Source organism: Haliotis rufescens, unplaced genomic scaffold (genome assembly GCF_023055435.1).
Source record: "Haliotis rufescens isolate VD_foot unplaced genomic scaffold, xgHalRufe1.0.p SCAF_135, whole genome shotgun sequence".
In the NCBI taxonomy this organism is placed as follows: domain Eukaryota; kingdom Metazoa; phylum Mollusca; class Gastropoda; order Lepetellida; family Haliotidae; genus Haliotis; species Haliotis rufescens.
In genome coordinates, this window is record NW_025963819.1 from 173,712 (window position 1) to 193,078 (window position 19,367).

General features: G+C 48.3%; 1 protein-coding gene across 2 annotated transcripts in view; it reads left to right on the plus strand.

The window, feature by feature from the left end:
* The window catches only part of LOC124124592 (sialin-like), a 34,939-nt gene extending 15,831 nt beyond the window's left edge, over positions 1-19,108 (plus strand). For both annotated transcript variants that reach the window (XM_048394953.1, XM_048394954.1), the window contains 7 exons: positions 1,634-1,721; positions 5,190-5,279; positions 6,501-6,634; positions 6,968-7,117; positions 13,267-13,399; positions 15,514-15,752; positions 18,943-19,108. In XM_048394953.1, coding sequence (XP_048250910.1) covers positions 1,634-1,721; positions 5,190-5,279; positions 6,501-6,634; positions 6,968-7,117; positions 13,267-13,399; positions 15,514-15,752; positions 18,943-19,104 — 996 coding nt within the window. In that variant the 3' untranslated portion in view covers positions 19,105-19,108. The remainder of the gene's footprint in view (positions 1-1,633; positions 1,722-5,189; positions 5,280-6,500; positions 6,635-6,967; positions 7,118-13,266; positions 13,400-15,513; positions 15,753-18,942) is intronic.
* The last annotated feature ends 259 nt before the right edge of the window (positions 19,109-19,367 follow it).

Here is a 19,367-nt window from a genome sequence, read left to right on the forward strand (position 1 = left end):
TTGAGGTGGGTATCTCCTCATCTCTGTCAGAGTCATCGAGGGACTGTTTGAGGTGGGTATCTCCTCATCACTGTCAGGGTCATCGAGGGAGGACCTGTTTGAGGTGGGTATCTCCTCATCTCTGTCAGAGTCATCGAGGGACTGTTTGAGGTGGGTATCTCCTCATCACTGTCAGGGTCATCGAGGGAGGACCTGTTTGAGGTGGGTATCTCCTCATCTCTGTCAGGGTCATCGAGGGACTGTTTGAGGTGGGTATCTCCTCATCACTGTCAGGGTCATCGAGGGACTGTTTGAGGTGGGTATCTCCTCATCTCTGTCAGGGTCATCGAGGGACTGTTTGAGGTGGGTATCTCCTCATCACTGTCAGGGTCATCGAGGGAGGACCTGTTTGAGGTGGGTATCTCCTCATCTCTGTCAGGGTCATCGAGGGACTGTTTGAGGTGGGTATCTCCTCATCACTGTCAGGGTCATCGAGGGACTGTTTGAGGTGGGTATCTCCTCATCGCTGTCAGGGTCATCGAGGGACTGTTTGAGGTGGGTATCTCCTCATCGCTGTCAGGGTCATTGAGGGAGGGACTGTTTGAGGTGGGTATCTCCTCATCGCTGTCAGAGTCATCAAGGGAGGGACTGTTTAAAGTGGGTATCTCCTCATCGCTGTCAGGTCATCGAGGGACTGTTTGAGGTGGGTATCTCCTCATCGCTGTCAGGGTCATCGAGGGACTGTTTGAGGTGGGTATCTCCTCATCGCTCTCAGGGTCATCGAGGGACTGTTTGAGGTGGGTATCTCCTCATCGCTCTCAGGGTCATTGATGGAGGGACTGTTTGAGGTGGGTATCTCCTCATCGCTCTCAGGGTCATCGAGGGACTGTTTGAGGTGGGTATCTCCTCATCGCTCTCAGGGTCATTGAGGGAGGGACTGTTTGAGGTGGGTATCTCCTCATCGCTGTCAGGGTCATCGAGGGAGGGACTGTTTGAGGTGGGTATCTCCTCATCGCTCTCAGGGTCATCGAGGGACTGTTTGAGGTGGGTATCTCCTCATCGCTGTCAGAGTCACCAAGGGAGGGACTGTTTGAGGTGGGTATCTCCTCATCGCTGTCAGGGTCATTGAGGGAGGGACTGTTTAAAGTGGGTATCTCCTCATCGCTGTCAGGTCATCGAGGGACTGTTTGAGGTGGGTATCTCCTCATCGCTGTCAGGGTCATCGAGGGAGGGACTGTTTGAGGTGGGTATCTCCTCATCGCTGTCAGGGTCATCGAGGGACTGTTTGAGGTGTGTAAAAAGGGGATTGGTCATGGTCCTTCTGTCTGTGATGGCAATAGTTTGTGTGCATCGTTCACTTATCAGTCACTTATTAGTCTGATCCAGATTGTTTATTATTCATGGGCTGCTGTTATAGCTGGAATATTGCTGAGTGAGACGTTAAACAACAAACACACCAACAGAAAACTTAGCGAGCAGTCTCAGATAGCAGATCAAAAGTGGCTGCCTGGGCACAGGACACTTGTTTGTTCACCTTCCAATACAACACTGCTGAAGGATGATAACAGGCCTATTCACTCACTCAAATATGTGAATTTACACTATCTGTTGCGCCGAAGATGTTTTGAACCAATCACTCACTGTCTTGTTCCAGGGGGTGACGTACCCAGCCATCCATGCAATGTGGTCCAAGTGGGCTCCACCCCAGGAAAAGACCAAACTGGCCACATTTGCCTTCTCAGGTAGGTTTACAAATATCTAGTGTTCCAGCATCTTTACATGTGGCTGTTGTGTGGGTGTCTACCTGGGGACTGTGTTGGTGATGCCTGTGTGTGTGGTTCCCTTGCTGCGAGTTCAGTATCTATACATGTGTCTGTTGTTGTGCAGGTGCCTACTTAGGGACTGTTGGTGATGTCTGCATGTGTGGCTCCCTTGCTGCGAGTTCAGTATCTATAGATGTGTCTGTTGTGCAGCTGCCTACTTGGAGACTGTTGACGATACCTGTGTGTGGCTCCCTTGCTGCGAGTTTAGTGTCCATAAATGTGTCTGTTCTTGTGTGGGTGCCTACTTGGGGACTGTGTTGGCGATGCCTGCGTGTGTGGCTCCCTTGCTGCGAGTTTAGTATCTACACATGTGTCTGATGTTGTGCAGGTGCCTACTTAGGGACTGTTGGCGATGCCTGCCTGTGTGGCTCCCTTGCTGTGAGTTTAGTATCTATAGATGTGTCTGTTGTTGTGCAAGTGCCTACTTGGGGACTGTGTTGACGATGCCTGTGTGTGGCTCAGTTGCTGCGAGATCAGTGTCTATAGATGGGTCTGTTGTTGTGCAGCTGCCTACTTGGGGACTGTGTTGACGATGCCTGTGTGTGGCTCAGTTGCTGCGAGATCAGTGTCTATAAATGGGTCTGTTGTTGTGCAGCTGCCTACTTGGGGACTGTGTTGACGATGCCTGTGTGTGGCTCAGTTGCTGCGAGATCAGTGTCTATAGATGGGTCTGTTGTTGTGCAGCTGCCTACTTGGGGACTGTGTTGACGATGCCTGTGTGTGGCTCCCTTGCTGTGATTTCAGTATCTATACATGTGTCTGTTGTTGGTTGGGTGTCTACTTGGGGACTGTGTTGGCGATGCCTGTGTGTGGCCCCCTTGCTGCGAGTTCAGTATCTATACATGTGTCTGTTGTTGTGCAGCTGCCTACTTGGGGACTGTGTTGACGATGCCTGTGTGTGTGGCTCCCTTGCTGTGATTTCAGTATCTATACATGTGTCTGTTGTTGGTTGGGTGTCTACTTGGGGACTGTGTTGACGATGCCTGTGTGTGTGGCTCCCTTGCTGTGATTTCAGTATCTATACATGTGTCTGTTGTTGGTTGGGTGTCTACTTGGGGACTGTGTTGGCGATGCCTGTGTGTGGCCCCCTTGCTGCGAGTTCAGTATCTATACATGTGTCTGTTGTTGTGCAGCTGCCTACTTGGGGACTGTGTTGGCGATGCCTGTGTGTGGCCCCCTTGCTGCGAGTTCAGTATCTATACATGGGTCTGTTGTTGTGTGGGTGTCTACTTGGGGACTGTGTTGACGATGCCTGTGTGTGTGGCTCCCTTGCTGCGAGTTCAGTATCTTTACATTGGTCTGTTGTTGTGTGGGTGTCTACTTGGGGACTGTGTTGGTGATGTCTGCATGTGTGGCTCCCTTGCTGTGAGTTCAGTATCTATGCATGTGTCTGTTGTTGTACAGCTGCCTACTTAGGGACTGTTGGCGATGCCTGTGTGTGTGGCTCCCTTGCTGCGAGTTCAGTGTCCATAGATGGGTCTGTTGTTGTGCAGGTGTCTACTTGGGGACTGTGTTGACAATGCCTGTGTGTGGCCCCCTTGCTGCGAGTTCAGTATCTATACATGGGTCTGTTGTTGTGTGGGTGTCTACTTGGGGACTGTGTTGGCGATGCCTGTGTGTGGCTCCCTTGCTGTGAGTTTAGTATCTATACATGGGTCTGTTGTTGTGCAAGTGCCTACTTGGGGACTGTGTTGGCGATGCCTGTGTGTGTGGCTCCCTTGCTGCGAGTTCAGTATCTATACATGTGTCTGTTGTTGTGTTGGTGTCTACCTGGGAACTGTATTGGCGATGCCTGTGTGTGTGGCTCCCTTGCTGCGAGTTCAGTATCTATACATGGGTCTGTTGTTGTGCAAGTGCCTACTTGGGAACTGTATTGGCGATGCCTGTGTGTGTGGGTCCCTTGCTGCGAGTTCAGTGTCCATAGATGGGTCTGTTGTTGTGCAGGTGTCTACTTGGGGACTGTGTTGACAATGCCTGTGTGTGGCCCCCTTGCTGCGAGTTCAGTATCTATACATGTGTCTGTTGTTGTGTGGGTGTCTACTTGGGGACTGTGTTGACAATGCCTGTGTGTGGCCCCCTTGCTGCGAGTTCAGTATCTATAAATGTGTCTGTTCTTGTGTGGGTGCTTACTTGGGGACTGTGTTGGCGATGCCTGTGTGTGTGTCTCCCTTGCTGTGAGTTCAGTATCTATACATGGGTCTGTTGTTGTGTGGGTGTCTACTTGGGGACTGTGTTGACAATGCCTGTGTGTGGCCCCCTTGCTGCGAGTTCAGTATCTATACATGTGTCTGTTGTTGTGTGGGTGCTTACTTGGGGACTGTATTGGCGATGCCTGTGTGTGTGGCTCCCTTGCTGCGAGTTCAGTATCTATACATGGGTCTGTTGTTGTGCAAGTGCCTACTTGGGAACTGTATTGGCGATGCCTGTGTGTGTGGCTCCCTTGCTGCGAGTTCAGTGTCCATAGATGGGTCTGTTGTTGTGCAGGTGTCTACTTGGGGACTGTGTTGACAATGCCTGTGTGTGGCCCCCTTGCTGCGAGTTCAGTATCTATAAATGTGTCTGTTGTTGTGTGGGTGTCTACTTGGGGACTGTGTTGACAATGCCTGTGTGTGGCCCCCTTGCTGCGAGTTCAGTATCTATAAATGTGTCTGTTCTTGTGTGGGTGCTTACTTGGGGACTGTGTTGGCGATGCCTGTGTGTGTGACTCCCTTGCTGTGAGTTCAGTATCTATACATGTGTCTGTTGTTGTGCAGCTGCCTACTTGGGGACTGTGTTGACGATGCCTGTGTGTGGCCCCCTTGCTGCGAGTTCAGTATCTATACATGTGTCTGTTGTTGTGCAGCTGCCTACTTGGGGACTGTGTTGGCGATGCCTGTGTGTGTGGCTCCCTTGCTGTGAGTTTAGTATCTATACATGTGTCTGTTGTTGTGCAGCTGCCTACTTGGGGACTGTGTTGACGATGCCTGTGTGTGGCCCCCTTGCTGCGAGTTCAGTATCTATACATGTGTCTGTTGTTGTGTGGGTGTCTACTTGGGGACTGTGTTGACAATGCCTGTGTGTGTGGCCCCCTTGCTGCGAGTTCAGTATCTATAAATGTGTCTGTTCTTGGTTGGGTGTCTACTTGGGGACTGTGTTGGCGATGCCTGTGTGTGTGGCTCCCTTGCTGCGATTTCAGTATCTATACATGGGTCTGTTGTTGTGTGGGTGTCTACTTGGGGACTGTGTTGGCGATGCCTGTGTGTGTGGCTCCCTTGCTGCGAGTTTAGTATCTATACATGGGTCTGTTGTTGTGCAGCTGCCTACTTTGGGACTGTGTTGGCGATGCCTGTGTGTGTGGCTCCCTTGCTGCGAGTTCAGTATCTATACATTGGTCTGTTGTTTGTGCAGGTGCCTACTTTGGGACTGTGTTGGCGATGCCTGCATGTGGCTCCCTTGCTGCGAGTTCAGGGGGCTGGCAATCCATCTTCTATGTGTTTGGTAAGTATGTGTTCCCTGGGTTTCAGTGTGTGGCCATTAAACATGAATGTTAAGTTTCAAATCAAATCTGCTCTTGATGCTTGAAGGAAATCAGAGAAAGAAATTGCAGATGAATTTGATGCCCCTAAATCCACTTTTAGTACGATCATCAAGCAAGGAGAGTCTATCATTGCCAAGTGTCAGTCATCAGAGTACGGGGCAGCTAGAAAACGATTCCGATCGTCAACTTCCAAAGATGTAGAAAATGCGCTGTTCAAGTGGTTTAAAGCTGCACCAAGTGACACCATTCCATTGAGTGGTCCCATCATAATTTCTAAGGCAAATGAATTTGCTGAGTGGCTGAGACATCGATGATGAACTTGAGACAGAACCATCGATCGAATGGGAACTTCTCACACCATCTGAAACAGCCACGCGATATGACACCATTCGTCTGTTCTTTCAAAGTTGCCCTGTTCATCATTGAAAGTGTTCAATAATATTGATGACATAGAGAATCTCACCTGAGTGTCTTTTGATATCAAATATATCAACACGAGTTGATAAAAGTGGAAAAACTCTGAGGCTTGCCGAGGATTTTATCCACTTTTATCAACAAGTGTTGATATATTTGATATCAAAAGACACGAGGGTGAGATTTTATTTATCATCCGACATCATTCTTCTAATTTTTTCAGTTTGTAGACAGTAATAAGCAGTGTCTAAAGTGTAAAAAGTACTGCTTACAGCTTCAGTAGCAGAGCCATTAGTGATGTCATTTGATTGTGACGTCATGGTAACAATGACATCACAATGGTCTGCAAAGCATTGTGATGCCATTTCACGGCAGCTATATCTAGTGTAGATATCGCTTGAACTTACCAAGTGATATCTCCTGTGGGAGCCGGTTTTGGATGATAAATTGAGGTTACACCTGCCCAAATCTGTCTTTCAACAAGCGTTCAAAGTAAAACCACAGACTTCCTGAATGAAGGCAAGTGACCCTTGTGTCTGTATGTCATTGAAAAATGTTTTATTTATGTTCTGTTATATATGAATGAACATAGTACATGTACAGTGCACACTTATTATCGAGTTATTTATTGATGAACATGATGTGCGCACATGACTTGATTCAAGATGTCTGACAGTCGAAATGTGTATAACGAACGGCGGATATGGCGAGCTAAAATTAGGTGTCCCTATAACCATAGTTTATTGTATGATTATATTTGTTTTCAGGGTCGGTGGGAGTTCTGTGGTTCCTCTTCTGGTGCATCTTTATCTCGGAGAGTCCAGCCAAACACCCGACCATCAGTAACGCTGAGCTGGAGTACATCCAACAGGCTATAGGCTACACAGATGAGCAGACAAAGGTACGAACGCACGGTTCCAAATTATAATAAGAAGTATATATTTAAGGTGGGACTACATCAAATTTCAAAGCACAGTAGGTTTATCTCCTAAGTATTCTGGATTTAGAAAAAAATATTGACAGACGTTAGCTAATATCCCATCTCAAAAAGTCTGAAAAAGGACTGTTTAAAGTTTAGAAAAGGCCTTGAATTTTAGTGTTCCATATCGGTATGAACCTTGGAATCAGAAGGATAAAGAGATCACAAAATTCCTGTGTTTTGTAGTCACATAATATTCTAAAGTGGGGACAGTGCTGGCGCGAGTGTTCCATCCATCTGTTGTCTTGTTGACAGAGGATTCACCCACCTTGGCTGTCCATGTTGACGTCACTGCCGGTGTGGGCGATCGTGGTGGCCCACTTTGCCGAGAACTGGGGCTTCTACACCTGGCTTACAGAACTGCCCACATTCCTGAACTCAGTGCTGCACTTTAAGCTGGATCAGGTGAGTTGTTAGCTCACCTTACCTACTTGATGAGTGTTGTTAGCTTATCTGACCTAGGAGGTTAGTACTACATGAACCACATTCCTGAACTCACTGCTGCACTTTAAGCTGGATCAGGTGAGTTGTTAGCTCACCTTACCTACTTGATGAGTGTTGTTAGCTTATCTGACCTAGGAGGTTAGTACTACATGAACCACATTCCTGAACTCAGTGCTGCACTTTAAGCTGGATCAGGTGAGTTGTTAGCTCACCTTACCTACTTGATGAGTGTTGTTAGCTTATCTGACCTAGGAGGTTAGTACTACATGAACCACATTCCTGAACTCACTGCTGCACTTTAAGCTGGATCAGGTGAGTTGTTAGCTCACCTTACCTACTTGATGAGTGTTGTTAGCTTATCTGACCTAGGAGGTTAGTACTACATGAACCACATTCCTGAACTCACTGCTGCACTTTAAGCTGGATCAGGTGAGTTGTTAGCTCACCTTACCTACTTGATGAGTGTTGTTAGCTTATCTGACCTAGGAGGTTAGTACTACATGAACCACATTCCTGAACTCACTGCTGCACTTTTAGATGGATCAGGTGAGTTGTTAGCTCACCTTACCTACTTGATGCATATTGTAAGTTTATCTTACCTAGGGGATATTATACCACATACCACATATACCACAATATACCATCTTTCTCAAATTAGTGGTGCCCTTTGACATGTTTAAACTGGAACAAGTTAGATGTTACCTCACCTTACCTAGTTGATTATCTCACCCACCTAGTTGGAGGTTCCTGGCTGCGTTGCCCTACCTGGTGCTGGGCCTGGTTGTGCTGACCGGTGGTCATCTAATCTGTTGTGCTTCTGTTCCAGGGAGGGTTCCTGGCTGCGTTGCCCTACCTGGTGCTGGCCTGGTTGTGCTGACCAGTGGTCATCTAATCTGTTGTGCTTCTGTTACAGAGGTGGTTCCTGGCTGCTCTGCCCTACCTGGTGCTGGGCCTGGTTGTGCTGACCAGTGTCATCTAATCTGTTGTGCTTCTGTTCCAGGGAGGGTCCTGGCTGCACTGCCCTACCTGGTGATGGGCCTGGTTGTGCTGACCAGTGTCATCTAATCTGTTGTGCTTCTGTTCCAGGGAGGGTTCCTGGCTGCTCTGCCCTACATAGTGATGGGCCTGGTTGTGCTGACCAGTGTCATCTAATCTGTTGTGCTTCTGTTCCAGGGAGGGTTCCTGGCTGCTCTGCCCTACATAGTGATGGGCCTGGTTGTGCTGACCAGTGTCATCTAATCTGTTGTGCTTCTGTTACAGAGGTGGTTCCTGGCTGCTCTGCCCTACCTGGTGCTGGGCCTGGTTGTGCTGACCAGTGTCATCTAATCTGTTGTGCTTCTGTTCCAGGGAGGGTCCTGGCTGCACTGCCCTACCTGGTGATGGGCCTGGTTGTGCTGACCAGTGTCATCTAATCTGTTGTGCTTCTGTTCCAGGGAGGGTTCCTGGCTGCTCTGCCCTACATAGTGATGGGCCTGGTTGTGCTGACCAGTGTCATCTAATCTGTTGTGCTTCTGTTACAGAGGTGGTTCCTGGCTGCTCTGCCCTACCTGGTGATGGGCCTGGTTGTGCTGACCAGTGTCATCTAATCTGTTGTGCTTCTGTTCCAGGGAGGGTTCCTGGCTGCTCTGCCCTACATAGTGATGGGCCTGGTTGTGCTGACCAGTGTCATCTAATCTGTTGTGCTTCTGTTCCAGGGAGGGTTCCTGGCTGTGTTGCCCTACCTGGTGCTGGCCTGGTTGTGCTGACCAGTGTCATCTAATCTGTTGTGCTTCTGTTCCAGGGAGGGTTCCTGGCTGCTCTGCCCTACATAGTGATGGGCCTGGTTGTGCTGACCAGTGTCATCTAATCTGTTGTGCTTCTGTTCCAGGGAGGGTTCCTGGCTGCTCTGCCCTACATAGTGATGGGCCTGGTTGTGCTGACCAGTGTCATCTAATCTGTTGTGCTTCTGTTCCAGGGAGGGTTCCTGGCTGCTCTGCCCTACATAGTGATGGGCCTGGTTGTGCTGACCAGTGTCATCTAATCTGTTGTGCTTCTGTTCCAGGGAGGGTTCCTGGCTGCTCTGCCCTACATAGTGATGGGCCTGGTTGTGCTGACCAGTGTCATCTAATCTGTTGTGCTTCTGTTCCAGGGAGGGTTCCTGGCTGCTCTGCCCTACATAGTGATGGGCCTGGTTGTGCTGACCAGTGTCATCTAATCTGTTGTGCTTCTGTTCCAGGGAGGGTCCCTGGCTGCTCTGCCCTACATAGTGATGGGCCTGGTTGTGCTGACCAGTGTCATCTAATCTGTTGTGCTTCTGTTCCAGGGAGGGTTCCTGGCTGCACTGCCCTACATAGTGATGGGCCTGGTTGTGCTGACCAGTGTCATCTAATCTGTTGTGCTTCTGTTCCAGGGAGGGTTCCTGGCTGCACTGCCCTACATAGTGATGGGCCTGGTTGTGCTGACCGGTGTCATCTAATCTGTTGTGCTTCTGTTCCAGGGAGGGTTCCTGGCTGCACTGCCCTACCTGGTGCTGGCCTGGTTGTGCTGACCAGTGGTCATCTAATCTGTTGTGCTTCTGTTACAGAGGTGGTTCCTGGCTGCTCTGCCCTACCTGGTGCTGGGCCTGGTTGTGCTGACCGGTGTCATCTAATCTGTTGTGCTTCTGTTCCAGGGAGGGTTCCTGGCTGCTCTGCCCTACATAGTGATGGGCCTGGTTGTGCTGACCAGTGTCATCTAATCTGTTGTGCTTCTGTTCCAGGGAGGGTTCCTGGCTGCTCTGCCCTACCTGGTGATGGGCCTGGTTGTGCTGACCAGTGTCATCTAATCTGTTGTGCTTCTGTTCCAGGGAGGGTTCCTGGCTGCACTGCCCTACCTGGTGATGGGCCTGGTTGTGCTGACCAGTGGCATCTAATCTGTTGTGCTTCTGTTCCAGGGAGGGTTCCTGGCTGCTCTGCCCTACATAGTGATGGGCCTGGTTGTGCTGACCAGTGTCATCTAATCTGTTGTGCTTCTGTTCCAGGGAGGGTTCCTGGCTGCGTTGCCCTACCTGGTGATGGGCCTGGTTGTGCTGACCAGTGTCATCTAATCTGTTGTGCTTCTGTTCCAGGGAGGGTTCCTGGCTGTGTTGCCCTACCTGGTGCTGGCCTGGTTGTGCTGACCAGTGTCATCTAATCTGTTGTGCTTCTGTTCCAGGGAGGGTTCCTGGCTGCTCTGCCCTACATAGTGATGGGCCTGGTTGTGCTGACCAGTGTCATCTAATCTGTTGTGCTTCTGTTCCAGGGAGGGTTCCTGGCTGCTCTGCCCTACATAGTGATGGGCCTGGTTGTGCTGACCAGTGTCATCTAATCTGTTGTGCTTCTGTTCCAGGGAGGGTTCCTGGCTGCTCTGCCCTACATAGTGATGGGCCTGGTTGTGCTGACCAGTGTCATCTAATCTGTTGTGCTTCTGTTCCAGGGAGGGTTCCTGGCTGCTCTGCCCTACATAGTGATGGGCCTGGTTGTGCTGACCAGTGTCATCTAATCTGTTGTGCTTCTGTTCCAGGGAGGGTTCCTGGCTGCTCTGCCCTACATAGTGATGGGCCTGGTTGTGCTGACCAGTGTCATCTAATCTGTTGTGCTTCTGTTCCAGGGAGGGTTCCTGGCTGTGTTGCCCTACCTGGTGCTGGCCTGGTTGTGCTGACCAGTGTCATCTAATCTGTTGTGCTTCTGTTCCAGGGAGGGTTCCTGGCTGCTCTGCCCTACATAGTGATGGGCCTGGTTGTGCTGACCAGTGTCATCTAATCTGTTGTGCTTCTGTTCCAGGGAGGGTTCCTGGCTGCTCTGCCCTACATAGTGATGGGCCTGGTTGTGCTGACCAGTGTCATCTAATCTGTTGTGCTTCTGTTCCAGGGAGGGTTCCTGGCTGCTCTGCCCTACATAGTGATGGGCCTGGTTGTGCTGACCAGTGTCATCTAATCTGTTGTGCTTCTGTTCCAGGGAGGGTTCCTGGCTGTGTTGCCCTACCTGGTGCTGGCCTGGTTGTGCTGACCAGTGTCATCTAATCTGTTGTGCTTCTGTTCCAGGGAGGGTTCCTGGCTGCTCTGCCCTACCTGGTGCTGGCCTGGTTGTGCTGACCAGTGTCATCTAATCTGTTGTGCTTCTGTTCCAGGGAGGGTTCCTGGCTGCTCTGCCCTACATAGTGATGGGCCTGGTTGTGCTGACCAGTGTCATCTAATCTGTTGTGCTTCTGTTCCAGGGAGGGTTCCTGGCTGCTCTGCCCTACATAGTGATGGGCCTGGTTGTGCTGACCAGTGTCATCTAATCTGTTGTGCTTCTGTTCCAGGGAGGGTTCCTGGCTGCTCTGCCCTACATAGTGATGGGCCTGGTTGTGCTGACCAGTGTCATCTAATCTGTTGTGCTTCTGTTCCAGGGAGGGTTCCTGGCTGTGTTGCCCTACCTGGTGCTGGCCTGGTTGTGCTGACCAGTGTCATCTAATCTGTTGTGCTTCTGTTCCAGGGAGGGTTCCTGGCTGCTCTGCCCTACATAGTGATGGGCCTGGTTGTGCTGACCAGTGTCATCTAATCTGTTGTGCTTCTGTTCCAGGGAGGGTTCCTGGCTGCTCTGCCCTACATAGTGATGGGCCTGGTTGTGCTGACCAGTGTCATCTAATCTGTTGTGCTTCTGTTCCAGGGAGGTTCCTGGCTGCTCTGCCCTACATAGTGATGGGCCTGGTTGTGCTGACCAGTGTCATCTAATCTGTTGTGCTTCTGTTCCAGGGAGGGTTCCTGGCTGTGTTGCCCTACCTGGTGCTGGCCTGGTTGTGCTGACCAGTGTCATCTAATCTGTTGTGCTTCTGTTCCAGGGAGGGTTCCTGGCTGCTCTGCCCTACATAGTGATGGGCCTGGTTGTGCTGACCAGTGTCATCTAATCTGTTGTGCTTCTGTTCCAGGGAGGGTTCCTGGCTGCACTGCCCTACATAGGGATGGGCCTGGTTGTGCTGACCAGTGTCATCTAATCTGTTGTGCTTCTGTTCCAGGGAGGGTTCCTGGCTGCTCTGCCCTACATAGTGATGGGCCTGGTTGTGCTGACCAGTGTCATCTAATCTGTTGTGCTTCTGTTCCAGGGAGGGTTCCTGGCTGCACTGCCCTACATAGGGATGGGCCTGGTTGTGCTGACCAGTGTCATCTAATCTGTTGTGCTTCTGTTCCAGGGAGGGTTCCTGGCTGCTCTGCCCTACATAGTGATGGGCCTGGTTGTGCTGACCAGTGTCATCTAATCTGTTGTGCTTCTGTTCCAGGGAGGGTTCCTGGCTGCACTGCCCTACCTGGTGATGGGCCTGGTTGTGCTGACCAGTGTCATCTAATCTGTTGTGCTTCTGTTCCAGGGAGGGTTCCTGGCTGCACTGCCCTACCTGGTGCTGGCCTGGTTGTGCTGACCAGTGTCATCTAATCTGTTGTGCTTCTGTTCCAGGGAGGGTTCCTGGCTGCACTGCCCTACCTGGTGATGGGCCTGGTTGTGCTGACCAGTGTCATCTAATCTGTTGTGCTTCTGTTCCAGGGAGGGTTCCTGGCTGCACTGCCCTACCTGGTGCTGGCCTGGTTGTGCTGACCAGTGTCATCTAATCTGTTGTGCTTCTGTTCCAGGGAGAGTTCCTGGCTGCGTTGCCCTGGTGATGGGCCTGGTTGTGCTGACCAGTGTCATCTAATCTGTTGTGCTTCTGTTCCAGGGAGGGTTCCTGGCTGCACTGCCCTACCTGGTGATGGCCTGGTTGTGCTGACCAGTGTCATCTAATCTGTTGTGCTTCTGTTCCAGGGAGGGTTCCTGGCTGCACTGCCCTACCATGTGATGGCCTGGTTGTGCTGACCAGTGTCATCTAATCTGTTGTGCTTCTGTTCCAGGGAGAGTTCCTGGCTGCGTTGCCCTGGTGATGGGCCTGGTTGTGCTGACCAGTGTCATCTAATCTGTTGTGCTTCTGTTCCAGGGAGGGTTCCTGGCTGCGTTGCCCTACCATGTGATGGCCTGGTTGTGCTTACCAGTGTCATCTAATCTGTTGTGCTTCTGTTCCAGGGAGGGTTCCTGGCTGCTCTGCCCTACATAGTGATGGGCCTGGTTGTGCCGACCATTGTCATCTTATCTGTTGTGCTTCTTTTCCAGGGAGGGTTCCTGGCTGCTCTGCCCTACCTGGTGATGGGCCTGGTTGTGCTGACCAGTGGTCATCTTGCAGACATTATGCGTGGGCCACTCGGGGTCTCCACTGGCATTGTCAGAAGGATATTTACCTGTGGAGGTAAGCTTGGGACAGTAGTTTAGCAGCCCTGTGTAAGATGGAGCACCTGAGTGTGTTTTTCACCACATTTAAGCTCCTCTGCCTCCACAACTGGTTTTCCCAACCTCTTGCTTATGATGGACAAAGACTTTGTTCCTGATTTACCTCCTCTATACCCCTGAGGTTTTTTTCTGACATGATTGGATGATAGTGAGGTGAGGTGAGGTGAAATTGGGTTTAACGTCGCGTCCAAGATTATTGCACTTCTATAGCGACGTGCATGCACGTGTGTGTGTGGCTGCTTGTACTAGTCTGGACTAATGCCGATTTATAGTGCTAGCCCACTGAGATACCATGCCGCAGTTTAACATGAATACCCCACTCAGACACAGTATACTGACTCCGAGCCGACCAGTCCTTGTTTTTGCCCCTTAATGCTGAGCGCCAGACAGGGTAACAACAAGTACCATCTTTTAACGTCTGTGGGTATGACGCGGCCGGGGATCGAACTCAGGACCTTCCGCTCTCCGGGTGGACGCTCTACCCCTATGCCACGGAGGCGGTCGGATGATAGTGAAGGCAAAGGTCACTCTGTATGAACTGAGGCAGGAGAACAGCTTGTGTAAAAGGCTACATAAGTGTTTGGAATTTGATTAAACATGGTATACATGATCTCTAATGTGGGGTCTCGATCGCATGAATGTTTGGGTGACCTCAAGAGTAGGTAAAGGTCACTAGGGGTCAAATTATAAAACAGGGGTTTAAATTTCATGACATTTTGGATTAATTGATGAAAAGTCAGTGTTATCATTTAAAATTAACTCTAAGTAGCTAATTCAACGCATATGATATGTCATGATTGTGCCAAATGCCAAGGTCAAGTACATTGTAGTCACGTTTTATTTACCCAGCAGTTAAGAACGGACTATCGCGATGGCGTTCGTACAATGTTTGCCCCTCACTCTATGAAGATTCATACTCCAGTGAACTCACACAAAAGTGAAAGTCAGTGCGTGTATTTTTTTTAATCACACAATGGGTAGGTTTCTCTGCAGGATAAAGCCAACGGATAAAAACGATATCCGTTGGGGTCATATGCGGATAGAGATGCAAATATCAAAGGTCAAGTAGGGACTACTTTCAGTGTTTATAAACAAACATGGCGTCCCCCTCGTAATTCGGCAATCGAGTCAGAATTAACCGTTGGGAATCTGGATTAACTACGAGGATAATTGCTATCATTATCAAAAGAACAGTCTAATATACTGAAAATCAGTGTCTAACTGTGACGTAGCTAAGGCATTTTATAAATTTTGGTAATTTTGGAGATATAAATTTCGAAACAATTTTGCGAGGGCACGAGGCCTAGTCAAGCGGGATCAGTAGCCATATCTGTGCTTGTAGACCTGCGGCTTGAAACCTTCTCCATAAATTAAAATAGTTGGATTTGGCCGAAAGATGTTTGAATTGTTACCTTGTTTCGTTTTGTCGCTGTGTGTACATCTGACTACACTTCTTAACGTTATGACAGGACAGACCGACAGTCAACAACGTCTGACCGTGGCCGTGACGTCTCATAGACTAGGGTTAGAGTAGCTTCCCTTTGACAAAGGGCAGTTACTCTAGCGGACAGACTGATGGATTGCCACTAAAGACAAATAAAAACTATTGTTGTTTTGCGTATATGTTGCTTCGCCACTGTATAAGAAACAGATTTCAGTTGGAACTATATTGGCTACTGTCACTGTCCGACTGACACATCACTTACCCTTTGACGTAATAAATATTATTGAGCGCATTCCAGAAAAACTCGCAATGTTTCGGTAATGTGTGAGAGAGGGAAAGTGATTTTGAAGCACAGAATTAAAGAATGACATTATATGATAAAGAGGTTTATCACGCTTGTGTGTTTGGGGATGGTAAATATCCTGTATTAGGAATAAACACTAGGCTCGCTAAATACAAAGTTTATTTACCATCCCCAAACACACTCGCGTGATAACCTTTATATATCACTATTTTTGTACCTCAAAAGGACGTAGACCATACACAAGTTCATGTTCTCACAGACAGCCACACAACGACCAGCTGTGTCGCGGAATAAAATAGTTGATACCTTGATGCCTTTTTTGCAGCATTTGCTATCCAGGCTGTGTTTATGATAGCGGCTGGCTATCTGATGACACCAGTGGCTGGGATGACGTGTCTGACCATCGCAGTTGGTCTAGGGGGATTCGCCTGGTCTGGGTTCAGTGTCAACCATCTTGACCTTGCCCCACAGTATGCCAGCATCCTAATGGGGCTCTCCAACACCTTCGCCACCATCCCGGGAATTGTCAGCCCCAGCCTCACCAGTGCCATTGTGACCAGCAAGGTAGGTGCAGTTGTCTCCCTTTGTCGAAATACATGATTGTCTCACTGGCATGCATTGCCAAGCTCAACAGTCAAAGTGAGATGATGGCATGGCAGGTTGCCCGTTATTGTTATACATTCGTCTTCTTCTCCAGACTTCTGAATGATCCGCAGGGTGGTCGGGTAGCCTAGTGGTTAGTCCGTCAAGCTGAAGACCCGGGTTCATTTCCCGATATGGGTAAAATGTGTGAAGCCCATTTCTGGTGTCCCCCGCCGTGTTATTGCTGGAATATTGCAAAATGCAGCATAAAACCAAAACTCACTCACTCTGAATGAAGAAAAAAAAACGTAAAGATTTATTAACTACATGAAACCTGAAAAAAATATTTTTTGTTATATATTTTAATGTGAAAGAGTTTTTTCGAAGTTGAGATAAGTGATATTTCATTGCAGTGAACATAACACTTGATATTGCACTGCAGTGAACTAGGGCTGGGACGAGTCCAAATTTACTACCCGGGTACGCACCACGCTATTACCCGACCCTACCTGGATACCCGCTATATGTCTCGAGACTTGGGTGTAAAAAGTCCGATTGGGAATAGCTTGACTGTAACCCTGGTAAAATGTATTTAGATACACGTATTAAACGATCTGGTCATGCATACACTGAAGTTTTATCTTTATTCAAACCTAAGTTTAGAAGCTAAGGAATGGGTGCATAGGCAGGAAGAAATGCGAACATTAGCGACTTGTATTGTAACCATAGGGTTTTAGATATATCACGTGACTAATTTCATGACGATAATGTTTTTTAAAACTTTTGTTGATATTTTTAAAGATTTTCCTCCACCTGCCCAACCGTCTCGCAGATACATTTTATTCAGTTTTATTTTAACACCTTATAGATTCTCAAGTAATTGTTTGCATTATTTCAATTTGTCTCTTATTTTTCATGATTGTTCAATATTTATAATGTCTGAATGCGGGCAGGTAATTTTGAAGATGGGCTGGCAACATTTATGGGTCACCTGCCCAACTGTCTTGTTGGGTTTCAAAATTATTTCAGACACTGATTTGAGTAGCATTATCTTTAGAAGTGGTCTACTCGTTAAGTTAGGATGAGATATTTGGATGAACAACTTCTTTATTACAATTAGGAGCGACGTTTCAGTGTAGGTTCTAACACTGCATCAAGCAAGTGATATACAGAGTGTGGTTAACAAGCATATACAGGTATGACGCAGTGTTTATACAGCTGAGTAGATTGGGATGGGGGTGCACGGGTGGCCCAGTCGTCTAAGGCGGCGTGATTCGCTGTGCAGAGTTGCGTCCCTTGGGCACGCCACAAACCTATGATTGTGGGTTCGAATCCTGGTTCGCCCCAATTATGTTTCTAGGTTTGTCAGCACCATACCCGTGCTCGTGGGCTTCACTGAAGTGGTAAACGTCTGAGACCTGCATCACTTCGGGCTTTCCTCCCACATTAAGCTGACACGCCGCGATATAACTGGAATAATGTTAAAAGCGGCGTTAAACCCAACTCCCTAACTCACTCACTCACCCCCTTTTGTGTATATTACAGGCTTCCCCACTACACCCCAATCTCCTCAACCGTATAAACATTGCCTCCTACCTGTATATAGAGAATCTCACCACAGTGTCTTTTGATATCTAATATATCAACACGAGTTGATAAAAGTAGAAAAACTCTAGACTTGTTGAGGAGTTTTTCCACTTTTATCAACGAGTCTGGATATATTTGATATCAAAAGGCACGAGGGTGAGATTTTATTTATAATCCAACATTCCTCCAACCTTTTCAGTTTGTAGACAGTAATAAGCAGTGTCTTGAGTGTAAAAAGTGATGGTCATTTGATTGTGACGTCATGGTTACCAGTGACATCACAATGGCCTGCAAAGCATTGTGATGCAATTTCATTGCAGTGATATCTACAATGTAGATACCGCTTGATCTCACTCATTTTTTTGCGGTTCAGTATATATTGTAAAACCTGCAACTCAAGTTGATTGTCTTGAAGTCAACATATCCAAAAGATCTATGTACAGCCCAGCCATCGATAAAAGTACTGGTATTGTTAGTTTTCTACATTAATCGTAATATGGTGAGGTGAGGTGAAATTGGGTTTAACGTCGCGTCCAAGATTATTGCACTTATATAGCGATGTGCATGTAAGTGTGTGTGTATGTGTGGCTGCTTGTACTAGTCCGGACTGATGCCGATTTATAGTGCTAGCTCACTGAGATACCATGCCGCAGTTTAACATGAATACCCCACTCAGACACAGTATACTGACTCCGAGCCGACCAGTCCTTGTTTTAGCCCCTTAATGCTGAGCGCCAGACAGGGTAACAACAAGTACAATCTTTTAACGTCTTTTTGTATGACGCGGCCCGGGATCGAACCCTGGACCTTCCGCTCTCCGGGCGGACGCTCTACCACAAGACCACGGAGGCGGTCAATCGTAATATGGAAGCATGAGAATGTGAAAAGTGTCTTTTGATATCAAGTTGATTAAAGTAGAAAAACTCTGAGGCTTGCTGAGGAGTTTTTTATCACTTTTATCAAAAAGTGTTGATATATTTTATAACAAAAGACACGAGGGAGAGCTTTTATTTATAATCCAACATCATTCCTCCAAACTTTTCAGTTTGTAGACAGTAATAAGCAGTGTCTTAAGTGTAAAAAGTCCTGCCAACAGTTTGAGTAGCAGAGCCATTAGTGATGTCATTTGAGTGTGACGTCATGGTAACCAATGGCGTCACAATGGTCTGCAAAGCATTGTGATGCAATTTCATTGCAGCGATCTCACCCAAGCATATCACCTGTGGGAGCCAGTTTTGTTTGATAAATATGCTTGTCAACCATACTCTGTTCGTCACTTGCTCGATAGAGGTGTTAGAAGAAACACCGACACGTCGCTCCTAATTGCAATAAAAAAGTTGTTCATCCATATATCTTATCCTTACTTAGTACTCCAACTTCTAAATGCCTCTCAAAGAAGTTTGAAGGTCTACTCATTGGTTTGAAAATACTCCACTATACTGGACCGAAGAAAGTAAAACAATAAATGCCTAAAGAAAACTGTCTCTGCCCATGATGACATGGAGTAAATACTCAATGGCTGGAAACCTTGTCTGGAACCGTGCATGCTGATGAAGTAATATATAATCACTGAAATGGTTTCCAGGACAACGCTGGCCAGTGGCAGATCATCTTCTATCTGGCGGCTGCTGTGTATGGCGGCGGCGCTATCATATATGGAATCCTGGCAGGCGGGGAGAGGCAGAAGTGGGCGGAGCTTCCCCTGGGGTACCAGCCTCATCTTGATGACCCAGAGAAGGACCAGTAGGCGGCAGTAGTCAGAACCAGGTATCGGTCCTGGGTATTGGTTGGCAGAAGTCAGAGCCAGGAATCCATTCCAGGAATCAGTTCCAAGTATTGGTGGCAAGAACTGGTGCCAGGAATCCAGCCTAGGAATTGGTTCCAAGTATCGGTGCCAAGAACTGGTGTCAAGAATCCATTCCAGGAATCAGTTCAAAGTATCGGTGCCAGAAACTGGTGCCAGGAATCCATTACAGAAATCGGTTCCAAGTCTTGGTGCCAAGAACTTGT